Genomic DNA, 13,911 nt, shown 5'->3' with positions numbered 1-13,911 from the left:
ACAGTGGTAGTGTGGGTGGGTGAGACAACATCCAGATTTCCTGTTTTTCAAACATTTCACAGGTTCCATATAGGATGATACAACTGGAGTGTACAGCGCAAGGTCAAAGACTCCTCAGCCCTACTTGCTGAACTTGTAAGGTAGTAGCAATCACCATTTATGCTTTCCAAGGATGCCTGGATCGTTCTCAACATATTTGACCCCAATACCACCAGTATGCTCAAACTCCTTCCTTCTACTCAACAATTTGCTGCAGACATTTGAATATTTGGACCTCATCCCAATATTTCCCAATGGCCCTCCCAAACAGATATTCTATTGTGAACTCCAATTCCTTCACACCAAGGCAACTGGACACCATAACCAGTTGTGCACCCTGAGTCCAGTCTTCAATCACTGGATCTTCGGGTGTTTCAGGAATTCCTCACATCTGACCAGTATCCTACCTATTGTCAAATATAAGCAGCAGCTTCTTTTCTTCATACTATCAAACAAATGCAACTGGGAACCTATTCCGGTTTTGTCTAAAGGTCCAATTTTCTCTGCCAATGCTCAAGTCTCTAATGATACCAGAGCACCATTGACCTTCCTTGAGGACACAATCCATTTCAGCTCTTCCATAATCCACTCCATTTAGGCCAGGTACCTTCGGCTGCCAGGACCTGTTACCTGTACTATGGAAATGGAATTGTATGGTCAGCCCATAGATCATGAAGCAGGGATTCTTATTCCAGTGGCAGCAAGTTTCACGAACATGAAGGGAAATTAAAGTTAAACAACAAAAACCAAAGTATTTATGTAGAATTAAGCCTGTAGTTCACAACTTGTCAACACAATATTTTGTCTGGCTTTCCTTCTCTCCACGAGACCTCTTTCAGATAAGGTACCCTTTGTTCCAGAGAGATTCACACAACTGCTCAACTAATGTGCTTCCTCATTGTTTCTACCTTTTGCTGGAGTCACCATTACATACTGTTGCAAAATACAGACCACTATGGCTCCATATTCCAAAAAATTGACATTTCCTCCTGTCTTGCCAGCGAGAAGCAGATGGAGTGAGTGAGCACACAGATTTATGAATTTGCTTTGTGGGGCCTGTATATGATACTGAGATTTACTTCAACCAAAGCAAATTCATGATCGTAACATCCTGTTAGTGGGTTGTTATAGCAAAGTATCACGCAGATCAAAGCCTGGTATTTTGGGAGCAGTCTTCATTCTGCTGTATCACTTCCATTTGAGCCAGTATAACAAACCAGTGGGTTCTAGTGCACAACAAATGAACGTGTTTGCCTTGGGAGGACGCATATAATGTTAGCCGTACTTCTATGGAACTATCAAGCTGTTTAAAAGGTGCATTTGCTCCTTGGACTGTTTTGCAGGTGGTATGTGGCATGCTTCACAACCTCGCCATCATGAGAGCACATCCTTATCACCAGCTACGCGACAAACAACAACGTGAAAGGAGCAGGAGGAAGGGAGGAAACAACCAACAGTTCCTTCCTGGCTAGACTCTATGCAATCATCTCACTTGACAACAGTACCAGGAAAAACAACTTGATACTCATTCACCACAAGTCCGACACCTTATCTTCCCTCTATTACTGACCATCAGTGCGTTCTTTTGACTACAATGCAGAAGTCACCACAAACTACATGTTCCAAACAAAACTGTAAATCAAACATGCCATATTGCAAACAATCATCAACGCATCTTCTGCATTTTGCTGAATTCCACGTGCCTTTGCCTCTTCTAGTGTTTCTGCATTCTCAGCTCACAGAGCTGATAGCTTTCAAAGGGGCAGAGTACAGATTTGCCTTTGGAGAATGACCTCCAGCAACTCCAGTCTTTGATAGCCTAGCTTCAGGCTATATTACCTTTGCATACTTTGTTGCAATCTTGACTGTCAGATTGGCTGGCATAGTGTGGGCACTGGCAAAATGGCAATGGTGTCATCCTGAGAGAGGAAAGTAGATTGATGCTTCATGCCCATTCTGAGACAGCATCTCCAAAATCCAAGGGCTGCTTGCTATGATAGACCGCAATTCTCTTTGAACAGAGACTAGTCATACCATCAATCGAGTTTGCGTGACAACAAGTTGAATTTACTTGAGAAAAGTCATTGTTTGTATGGCAACATATTTGGCTGCATAACTTCAGCCTTGAGTTATCACTGCAGCACCCAAATGTTGAGTGACTTTCACACTTGCTGCAATATAAGCTGATTCATCAGCCATCAGATGCTGCAAGTTGTTGGGATTTGCATGTGTGTAAATGGAGGAGGCCACGATTTTCATGATGGAAAGGATAGGCTAGATGCTCTGCACAATGCCTTGTTTCAAGTTTAAAATCACACAACGCCAGGTTATAGTCCAACAGGTTTATTTGGAAGCACTTCATACTGAAATTGATCGCAGGCTTTCCAACAGATCTGCCAATGCAAAAAGCATTTAAATGCATTTAATAGCCTCCGACAGTAAGCAGCCTTTTCAAAGCCCCCAGTTGAAAGTCCTGCAGTAGAACCCATGCCAACTTTGACCTCTGGTGAACTAGCACATGTATGATGAACTCCCCAACCCTGGCTCTAGGCCAGTCATGCTGGAGCCTCACAACAGGCAAACCCCATCAACAAGTCCAGTGTCAGTGTCTGAGCTAGAAGCTGCCAGTATGAAAGCGAGTGACAATGTTTTTCTTCATTACTGTCTTCCTGTTGTACCTGACTGATGAGATTGCAGTTTTTTCATTAACTGAAGATGAAAAGTACAAAGGTAGGTTGTAGAATGAGGGAAATAGGATGTGAGAGAGATAATGATCTGATACAATGATGCCATTATTATTGATGATTTCAGACCCAGTGATTGGTATTTCCTCAGTTTTGGTTGTTCCTACAACAGTGACTGGTGCATCCTGCAATGTTACAGAGAAATGAAGTATTGTCAGTTTGGTGTTACTGTCTCTCGTTCTGCACTACCTTGACAGGGAAGTGTGTCAGTGAGTATGATGTAAAATGACATGGACATGGTTAAACAGTTGACAGTGTTCACACTGTGATATCTGCATATGAAATGTACAGCACTGCTAAGTGTGTAAGGGTAAAGTGAAGGTATGAATGATAGGTATGAATTATGGTTGTTAGAGATTGTGTATAGGTGAGTGTTGGGTGTATGGAACATTTAGCAGTCTCTGAGGCAAATGGTGCAGCTGGCAGAATATTTTATTCCAAGATGCTGCACCATTTGCCTTTGTTAGGCCTTTGAACCTCTTTGGATATACATCTATATCCTAAATTTTACTCTTGACATTGGCTGCCACAGCTCTTGAAACAGCTGTATAGAGTTTTCCTTCTGAACCTTCTATTCTTCTGTGGACAGATGACATCTTTCCCTTTCCCTCTCTCTCTGGCATCACTTACGGTCTCCTGTTCAGCTTGAGAAAATCTTTAAACAACTCTTTCTCATGGTTTGTCAATGTTCTATCCTTCCCAGGTCATAGCAATTGTGAATGACTTCCAACACCTATTGCAGCCATGAAACACTTCCCCTTTAAGATCTACAGAATCACTTCAGGTAGTGCAGGCTAGCTTTAGCTCTTGTTAGTTTCATAGAACTTGCACCCTCAGAGCAGGTGTACATTCATAGCACATGAATAGCACATTGTTGGCTACATGCAGAATCATTTAAATTATCAGGCAACACAAAGTTTGTGTATGGCCTCTATTCGAATTATTGAGCATGGGATAATGCCATATTGTGATACTCATATCTATTTCTAGTCCTGTCCAATTTCATGCCCATCACTCTGGATGGCGAATTAGTGACCAGTGGTTTATTGCTTGTCCTTAAACTTCCAATGTCAGGGAACCCAAACTCTTTGTTTGATGAATATTAATTGCAATGGCAAAGCTACAAAACTAATAATACAGGAAATTCTGAATGGTTAATCAGACAGATGTGAGACTGTGACAAATTGAAGCAGAAAAGAGAGAATACCTGATTGTTCTAAAGGAAGAGATGACAGAAAAAAAAGAGAAACAGTTCAGAGAAATAGAAAGGAGGAAATATTACAGTTGTGACTAAAACAGCATAGAATGGAAGGTTAGCAGGAAGAAAGTTTAACAAGTCAATAAAATTAATAAAAGCTAATTAGAAAACATCTGTAACATAGGATTATAATTAACAAACACATACAAAGCAATTTTGACTAATACATTAAAAGAATGTCTGTTCATCAGGCCTATCATTCTCTTATACTGTAGAAACACAAATTGTTCAAATATATCAGGGTCATATTTGCTTTCAATTCTAATCATTCAAAACAAATAATAGAAAATGAGTCATTGTTTCAGCACAAAAATAAAGAAATATTTTTTAAATGCAGTCACAGTTTACAGATCTTGTCATTCAACTACATGTTTTGCATATACACAGAAGTGTTTTTCAATATAAGAAGAAAAACACAAAAACAATGGTATAAATCAGAGCTGCGCCAGTATCGTAGCTTTGGATTGCAAGGAAGCCTAAAGGTGCAAAACATTATAACTTCACTTCGTGAAAAGCTACCAAGTGATTCATTGGCTGCTCCCGATTTATTTTCCATTGCTGTGAAAGAGCTCATACTCCTGCTCACACTCCTGCTCACATTCTCACTCTCAAAGCACTAACATTAAATTTGAAAGAGAATGGAGCAGTGTACATCTTTTTGTTGTTGGACAGACAATAAATGAACTGACAAAACAATCCTGTTCTGCCAGCTCCACAACATATCAGACTCTTATCTGCAATTTAACAATGCCCCTAAATTACATGTATTCACTTTGTGCTAACAGTTAATTTTCCCAACTTTAAAAGCTTAATTATATTTGATTGATAATTTAGGATCTCACAGGTCCTTCCATGGATCTTGTCATGAAAATTTTCCATCAAGTATCAGAAATGAAAATCAAATAACAGCATTTTTTAAGGATACTGTACCTTATAGATAAATTATAATAATTTCTTAACTGTCTCATAAAGTCAGTTTCAATAGGAAATTAAGTTAACCTTTACTTCAACATTAGAAATTTTCAGAAGTCAGTCTGTTTTTAAACACAATGTGCATTTTTCATTAGGTGAACTAGCAAAGTATAGAATGGGTTAAAAAATAATCAATATTTATTTTTACGTATCAATTATTAAAGCTAGAAACAGGCAAGAGTCATTCAGTTGTGTTATGGAGCTATACCACTATACAGTATAGTGGCCCTCGTATTCCAATGGTGCTATAGTCATTAACACAGAATGGACTGTGGTTACTTGTTAGGACCTTATGGAATACCAAATGTAACACACCATAACTAAAAGTTAGACAAAAAGAAACCTAATTCAACTCCTGGCTGATTATTAAGCTGAGCCATCGACTTACCACTCACCCCCACCCCCAACTACACCTTACCCAACACTTACATTCCCAGTCCTGGACAATTACACCCACTCCCCCAACCCCAACTGACCCAACCCAGCCAACCTAATGCATTTCCACAAATGGGTTACAAAAAAAACCTTCATCCACCCACCACTCACCTCAACCATTGGGCAGAATATCCTCATTCCTGTCGGCCCCGACACCCACCTCCTCCCCACCTCTGCTCTGCTGGCTGCAACAACCACCTTGCACACTGAACCCCAACAGACACTAAACACTTCACTACTTGCCTGGAATCCTAGTCACTAGTGACACAAGTACTTAAAGAACTGCAGCCCTAACCCCACAGTTACAGTACACACTGACACAGGTTTGACCTCTCCCAGATATCCTGCACAATAGATGGTGTGCTGATTTTACATACACTCTGCATGTCTGAAGTAACCAGGATCAGACTTCCTGACTAGAAATGCGCATCTCCATCCTAACAGCAAACAAATCTAACTGAGCGCTACTCCTTGGAATACCCAGACTATTATATCAAAATTATGAGATTTAAATATTTTGCTAGCTAGTTTTCTATGACTGCAGATAACCTATCCCTAATGGGAGTGCAAAACAGAAATAAACAATTAGCAAAAAGTTATTAATCATGTCTTAAAAGCACCTTTTCAAGTGAAGGGAAACCACAATGCTTTATGTATCCACAGGTAAATGGACATGACTTTTGTTTAATTAGAAATATAATTTAATAATCCAATTCATACATCTGTTTAGGAATGGACATTATTCACTGAAATGAAGCTATGAATGTTTTAGTTATTGGTGATATTTTAACCTATGACAGGTGCCCAAACAGAATAGCTTTAAGTAAGAACACTTTCTATCAATAAACAATCAGTGTTTTACATATTCTCAGAGCAAACAGTAGCTGCTTTTGCAAGCATTATTAACTGTACTGTTATTCATTTGATTATTTTTCAAATACTTATTCAGCAAAAGACTAAAGAAAAATAGAAAACACTGATATTTCAGAACACAATGCATGATGCGTCTTCAGAATATTAATGTGTTACATTAATTATATTTGTCAAAATTAAAATAACTTTGGATACATTTTCTTCTGCTGTTTAAATTACCAGTAGCACAAAGTCAACAACACACATGCTTCATTTCAAATGAAAATTACATTGGGATTCTATGAAAACTTTATTGAAAAAAAGTTTAGAAATTCCAATTTGGATCTTGAATTGTGATTACGCTGATTGCAAAGACAATGAGCTCTTTGATGAATTCTAATGGATTATCTCATTGCCTCAATGAGAGAGTGTTCAATAAAAATTATGAAAAAAAAAACTGGCTCTGCTCCAGTATATATCATAGCAGAGAGACCAAAGATCTAATGGCATTACCAAAATGTAACAAAGAATTAGAAATATCTTTGTTATTACATGGCAAAAACCAGCTGAGTGATATCATGGCAGAGGAGAATATTTATTGGGTTTTGGTGTTTCATGTACTCAACAAATGAGGAAAAAGCCTCCTATATTTTAAGTTATGCATGTGATACTACCTTCAAAAAATGGTGGTAATGTTTGAATTGTAATTGGTAAATGATTGTCCCTTTAGCTACAGAAATGGACATGAATCAATAATAAAAGTTTTATTCACTATAATTAATTTAACATACTAAGGTCCGTTATATCAATGAATGCAAAAGGATACAACTACACTATTATTATGTAATCATGACATCATGATATGTAATATGTGACATTCCAATATAAATTACTGGTGCAATGGAGTCAGTGTAGTGTGTTCAGTCAATCAGTTATGAACATGAAAGTAAAATTACATCAGGAAGCATAGAATTCAGACTATATGTCTGAGTTATCATAACAGTGTAAACAGTGTTGGAAACAAAACTGAAGGCATCTGTCTCAACAGGGACCCAGTCTTTGTGGTATATGTAACATGAGCTATCATATAGGGCTACACTCAGACCATATTATACTGGCAATGGTATCTGGCTCAAAACAAATGTCAGCTTTAACTTCACAAAATGTAATAGGAGGCATTCTTATAACTTCTAAGTTATTAAATGACATTAAGTTCCAATGTTCTAATTTTGTAAAGAAATACAATGCATGATGAGAAGTTTTTAAACATTAAGGTAATAATTAACTCAATAAAGAATCTGTGTTTCATCTTCTAAATTCAGGGCGGCACGGTGGCACAGTGGTTAGCACTGCTGCCTCACAGCGCCAGAGACCCGGGTTCAATTCCCGCCTCAGGCGACTGACTGTGTGGAGTTTGCACGTTCTCCCCGTGTCTGCGTGGGTTTCCTCCGGGTGCTCCGGTTTCCTCCCACAGTCACAAAGATGTGCAGGGTCAGGTGAATTGGCCATACTAAATTGCCCGTAGTGTTAGATAAGGGGTAAATGTAGGGGTATGGGTGGGTTTCGCTTCGGCGGGTCGGTGTGGACTTGTTGGGCCGAAGGGCCTGTTTCCACACTGTAATCTAATCTAATCTAATCTAAAAACATTATGCTTGAGATACCCTGTCTATGATGGGATAGGTGAAAACTCAAATGACCATAATTCTACAAAATTGGAGATTCTGATAATGCAGAAGATGATTGCGTTGAACATATCAAAGATTTGGAATAGTTGTCAATGATGATAAGGAATAAAGCACTTTAGATGCAATGACAGAGGAAGTCATCTCTGATCTTGGGTACAGTCTGTAGATTTTGTGATATGAAGGTGCCAATGTTGGACTGGGATTGACAAAGTTAAAAATCTCACAACATCAGGTTATAGACCAACAGGTTTATTTGGAAGTACAAACTTCCATAGTACTGCTCCTTCATCAGGTAGCTAGCTGATGAAGGAGCAGCGCTCTGAAAGTTTGTACTTCCAAATAAATCTATTGGACTATAACCTGATGTTGTGTGATTTTCTAACTTTATCTAGGTTTTGTGAAAGGCCAATAGCCAGGCTGAAGATAATCAAACATACAATTGTGGTAAAGATTAACATTGGTTTTAGAGGCAACAGCACAATTAAATATTTGAGGGGAAAAGGGAGATAAGAAATTGAACAGTACTTTGCAAGACCAGGAGACTGAAGGTGGATGATTGAAGGAGTAATAAAGCTGGTTCAAAAATGTGGTGCAGTACCTGAAGAAAATGAACCATTTAAGCGTCACCATCATCAGCATATAGAGGAAATTAGGAGATGAATAGTTTCAGGAAATGGCACTGATTTACCTCTCAAAGGGGCATGAAGTCACAGAAGAGGAAAACAGGAAAAGCAAACAAGTCATCGAAATGAGTGCTTCTAAAGTGGCAGCACAACTATCCACAGACTTGCTACACTTGTTATTAAAAATTAGGATGCTGTTGTTCAAGCAGACATTTGCCAGTAGAGAGAAGGATGCAGAAGTTATCCTTGCTTGCCCGAATAAATTTTAAATGTTGAATGGTTCTGGCAGAGTGAGACTTGGCAGTCAATGTGGTCCAGCCAAATTTAGCAATTGATTATTAAATTTACTGTGTACCAAATATGTTCAAGTCAGTGCCCTGTAATCCTCAATGCGTGAAGATTGGGAACCATACCAACAGGCTTGAACAGGATAGGAGAGGTTTTACTGAGGGAAAGGCATCAAAGAAGTGATTGTCCAAATCACTACAAATACAATCAAATTAATAATTAAACAATAAATTAATTTAAAACACATTCATACAAACCACACAAGAAATGTTAAATATAATTTATGACAGCAACTTCCAGATCTGAAATTCACAGATCAACTAAATAATTTTCTGCCTCCCAATATTCAAATTGAACACAAAAAACTTTGACTAGTTAAACTGAGAGATATATTGAACATTATTGCAAACAACTGTTGAAGCCAATTCTGATTATCCAGGTTTCGGCTGTTGAGATGAACATAATATTTCAAGGTAATCTCAATTTAGGAATCAGTCCTTGGAAAATGTGCATCTCAATCACTATCTAAGAGAGATGAGCGAGTGAAAAAAAGTGAATTATAAATGAGCTAACTAAATATCTGTAAAACTTCACTAAATAGTATAGTTAAGGTGAGGGTGACTGAACATTTTGAAACTTAGCAGCTAAATAGTGAGGGCTGCATAGATTTGAAAAGATTAGGCCATGCCTCATGAGTCTGATTAAATTTTTCCCAGAGGTGAGTAAAATAGATAACTCTATTCATGTGGACTTCCAAAAGGGATTTGATAAGTCACTTATCAAAGACTGTTAACTAAAGCTGAAGCCCATGGAATGAAAGGCAAGTTGTTGACCTGATCATAAAGCTGGCTGAACAGCAGAAGACAGTTTAGAAATGATGGTGAGATACTGCAATTGACAAGAGCTATCCAAGGATCTGCATTGAGACCTCAATTATTTGATTTACTTATTAATGACTTAGATAATAGGATATTATAGTGCATATCCAAATTTTCAAATGACAAAGATAAAACAGCACTATAGGTGATAGGAATGAACAGAGAGATATCGATAAGTTAAGTGAATAGGGAAATTTTTGACAATTCAATTTGCATGTGTGCAAACTTGAGGTCATCAGCTTTGGACCTAAACAAGTGTATTTGCAAAATACCAGCTATAAACAGTGGAGGTCCAAAGAAACGAGGGGTCCAGATGCATTTCTAATTAAAACAGGTTCAGAAAACAATCAGAAAGGCTTTGGATTGTTGGCTTTTATGTTTTGTAGATTGGAATATAGGAGTAGAAGTTATTTTTCAGCTATACAAAACCCTAATTAGACTATGTCTGGAGTACTTAGTAGTTTTTGGCATCAAATTCCTGAAAGGAAGCACAAGTCTTAAAACAAAAAGAGGCCAACATAGATTTATCAGAATGATAACAGAACTCCAAGGATACTATAATGAGAATAGATTACACAAATTATCGTGTTCTCCCTGGAAATTAGAACACTGGAGGACAACTTCATTGAGATTTTCAAGATATAAAGTAGGGTAAATAAAGAGAAGCACCTCCTGCTGGTTGAGCTGTCAAGAAATGGAAGACTTATTCTTAAAATTGGAGGGAGGATATTGCAGGAAGGAGATTAGAGAAAAGCTCCCTACAAAGCATGGCAGAAGTTCAGAACTCTTTTTCAAACCACATCTGTTCATTGATCAATTGTAAAATTTTAAGAGTTTTGATTATCCAAAGGTATTAAGAATATCATGCAATGGTGGGCTCACGTAGTTGAGTTGTAGATCAAATATGATCTGCTTGAATGTTCAAGATGCTCAAATGAGGAGAAGTCACAGACCTGGAACACTGAACTGGACTTTACACTCTGGGCCCCTTGGCACCCTACCCAGCAAGTGCCATATTTACCTGCTGCCATGTACACTACCCTTCAGAGAGCAGATAAGAGTCAACCACAATACGGAAGATATGAAGAGACATGTAGACTTCCATCAGACAATGATGCCAGATTTCCTTCCCTAAAGGACATCAATAAATTACAACAATTGATCATAGTTTCCTGGTTACTATTATTGATACCAGTGTCTGGATTTTCCACTGGTCAGACATTCATCATTCTTGCAGAAGTTGTGCTTGGGGACCCTGTAGAATTCCCATAGAAGCAAACTGTAAGGGAGTTACCTGGGAAATTGAATACTTTGCTGGGCAGATTCCATCTGCTTGAAACCCTCCAAAAGGCTCCATTCGGCGGCATGGGGGCTAAGTGGTTAGCACTCCTGCCTCACAGTGCCAGGGACCCGGGTTTGATTCCAGCCTCCGGTGACTGTCTGTGTGGAGTTTGCACATTCTCCAAGTGCCTGCGTAGGTTTTCTCTGGGTGCTACAGTTTCCTCCCACAATCCAAAGACGTGCAGGTTAGATGAATCGGCCATGCTAAATTGCCCATAGTATTCAAAGATGTGTAGGTTAGGTCCATTTGTCAGGAAGAAATATAGGATAATAGGGTAGGGGAATGTGTCTGGATGGGTTACTATTCGGAGGGTCAGTGTGGACCTGTTGGGCCCAAGGGCCTGTTTCCACACTGTAAGGAACTTATTCTATTTGAATCAGAGAATTCAGAAGTTTCTGATTTAATTACATACATAGTTACTAATGAAATGTATGACTAATAAATGGTCTAACTCCTGAGTAACTATTCAAGTGACCCATAATACATCACACACACACCCAACTACAACCCCAAAGCACTTAGAACCCCACATCCTGACTGACACCTCTGAGACCTGACTCCTTTTTACCAGCCATGAACCTGATGTTTAACTCCCAAGACCTGACAATGACTTCACTCTTTAGGATACGAACACCCGGTCTCCCACTGTGCATCTGATCTGCTTCTACCATTCTCAGTCTCCTTCCGCTTTGCCTGCTGTAGACCTGCCTCAGGAAACCAAAACCCTTTCCCTGCTCTGGCCCCGATCTGCCTCCACCTCAAATCCCTCGAAATGATGCACTTCTTTCCCTCGCCATGGTAATGGCACCCAAATTCTCTCACCTTCCCCGCCAGATTTTATATCTCTCACCTAACCTAGCTCACCCTAACCACTGCATCACTTCCCTTGTCCCCTTAGCACCCTACCCAGCAAGTGGTGCCAGGTACCCTACCTATCTTATGTGTTTATGGTTTGACAGCAGCTGTCAAAAAGTGGCTGTTAAGATCTTTATATTTCAGAATACAACACCTGATTGCTGTGAAAAAGACGTGAATTTCCTCCACCTGATTGCTCTACAAGATGGAAGAACTGTCAGCATGGAAGCATAATTTCACATTTCCAAAGGAGCCCTGTATGGATTCTCCTCTCAGAAATGCGGAGCCCCTTCCTTTTGTAAAAAAAAGGGACAGAGAAATAATTCATGTAAGATTGCAATTCCTCAGAAAATAAATAGTCCGAAGACCTGACAGCTCTGTGTGTCATTAAATCCTGGTAGCCATAGGACAGGTGATCCTTCTATAGGGATGATAAAAGAGCTTCCTACACCATATGATACTGTGTAAGGGGTGAAATGCTGACACAAACTGCAATTATGCTTAATTGTTTAAACTTGTATACCTTGATTGTCAGGTTTCAGCGTTCATTGTAACAAGTTTTTATAGATCTGAGAGGAAATGAACTCAGGAACTGTGCTGTGATGTGTGAAGCAATTTCATCCTGGCACCCTGCCCAAACTGGAACAAACTGATACACCAGAAATTAACAGAAAACAATAAATATTTACTCTGTAGTCTAAAATTGTTCATACAACTGATTTCAATAAAGTATCAACTGGTACAATGATCCACAGCAGGTCAGCATCCATATCTTGTAAAACATGTGAAACTGAAATCAAACCATAGTGCCCAAATGTAAATATTTTATGACATAAATCTCCAGGCAGATAATAATATCGGTGTTGTCCACGCATCAAAGCAAGTAGCAGAGACACCTTGATAGATTTTAGATTTCATAGGCCAAACGTAGCTTTGGTTATTTTAAATTTCAATCCATTTTGACAGTTCAAACTGTAAAAATGTGCAAACAACTAGAATATCAAGCATATTATTATTCTCCAATCACTGTCCTTGCTTTTTATACTCAAGTTGTAATTATGCAATAAACCTTAATTAGGTTGTAGCAATTAAATTTATTTGAGAAGTTAAAACTCATACTCCTTTATAAGCCAAGCATAGTGTATGTTTGTTTAAAGTTAAAATATTTTCAAGGAAAATAACATACCATTATGAAATAACAACGATGGGAATGATGAGCAGAGTTTCTGTGGCATGCTGTGCAACTGTAATATACTTACCTCGTGATAGGTCAAAAGCATCATCCTTTCCATGTCAATAAATTACATAATTTAACATAAGGATAATCAGGAATAACAAGATCAATATTTTGACAAGTCTGACAAATCTGCATATCCTTAACTTGGTGGGTGGCACGGTGGCACAGTGGTTAGCACTGCTGCCTCACAGCGCCAGAGACCTGGGTTCAATTCCCACCTCAGGCGACTGACTGTGTGGAGTTTGCACGTTCTCCCCGTGTCTGCGTGGGTTTCCTCCAGGTGCTCCGGTTTCCTCCCACAGTCCAAAGATGTGCAGGTCAGGTGAATTGGCTATGCTAAATTACCCGTAGTGTTAGGTTAGGGGTATGGGTGGGTTGCGCTTCGGCGGGGTGGTGTGGACTTGTTGGGCCGAAGGGCCTGTTTCCACACTGTAAGTAATCTAATCTTAACTGGATCATTTTACACACAGTTATCCATTGTGTTAGGGATTACAAAATAGCCAGTCACATTACACAGTTTGAACTCTCAAAATTGAGATCAACATTTTCCACTATTGGACAAACCTCAAACTAGGGGGCATTGTTACAAAATAAGGGTCATTTATTTAAAAATTAGATATAAAGAATTTGTTCCCTCAGAGTTGTGAACATCTGGAATTATCTACCACAGAGCGTTGCAGAGGCTAGATCAATGAAAGCATAC

General features: G+C 38.9%; 1 protein-coding gene across 7 annotated transcripts in view; it reads right to left on the bottom strand.

Annotated features, from left to right (window-relative positions):
• The window catches only part of ppp3ca (protein phosphatase 3, catalytic subunit, alpha isozyme), a 425,143-nt gene that overhangs the window by 10,065 nt on the left and 401,167 nt on the right, over nucleotides 1-13,911 (bottom strand). For 5 of the 7 annotated variants that reach the window (XM_043703681.1, XM_043703684.1, XM_043703686.1 and 2 more), the window contains one exon: nucleotides 3,991-3,999. The exons of the other annotated variants lie outside the window; for them this stretch is intronic. In XM_043703681.1, coding sequence (XP_043559616.1) covers nucleotides 3,991-3,999 — 9 coding nt within the window. The remainder of the gene's footprint in view (nucleotides 1-3,990; nucleotides 4,000-13,911) is intronic. 7 annotated transcript variants of the gene reach the window in all.

Source organism: Chiloscyllium plagiosum, chromosome 14 (assembly GCF_004010195.1).
Source record: "Chiloscyllium plagiosum isolate BGI_BamShark_2017 chromosome 14, ASM401019v2, whole genome shotgun sequence".
Lineage (NCBI taxonomy): Eukaryota > Metazoa > Chordata > Chondrichthyes > Orectolobiformes > Hemiscylliidae > Chiloscyllium > Chiloscyllium plagiosum.
The sequence above is the reverse complement of the archived record's forward strand: the minus strand, read 5'-3'. Positions and strand labels throughout refer to the sequence as shown.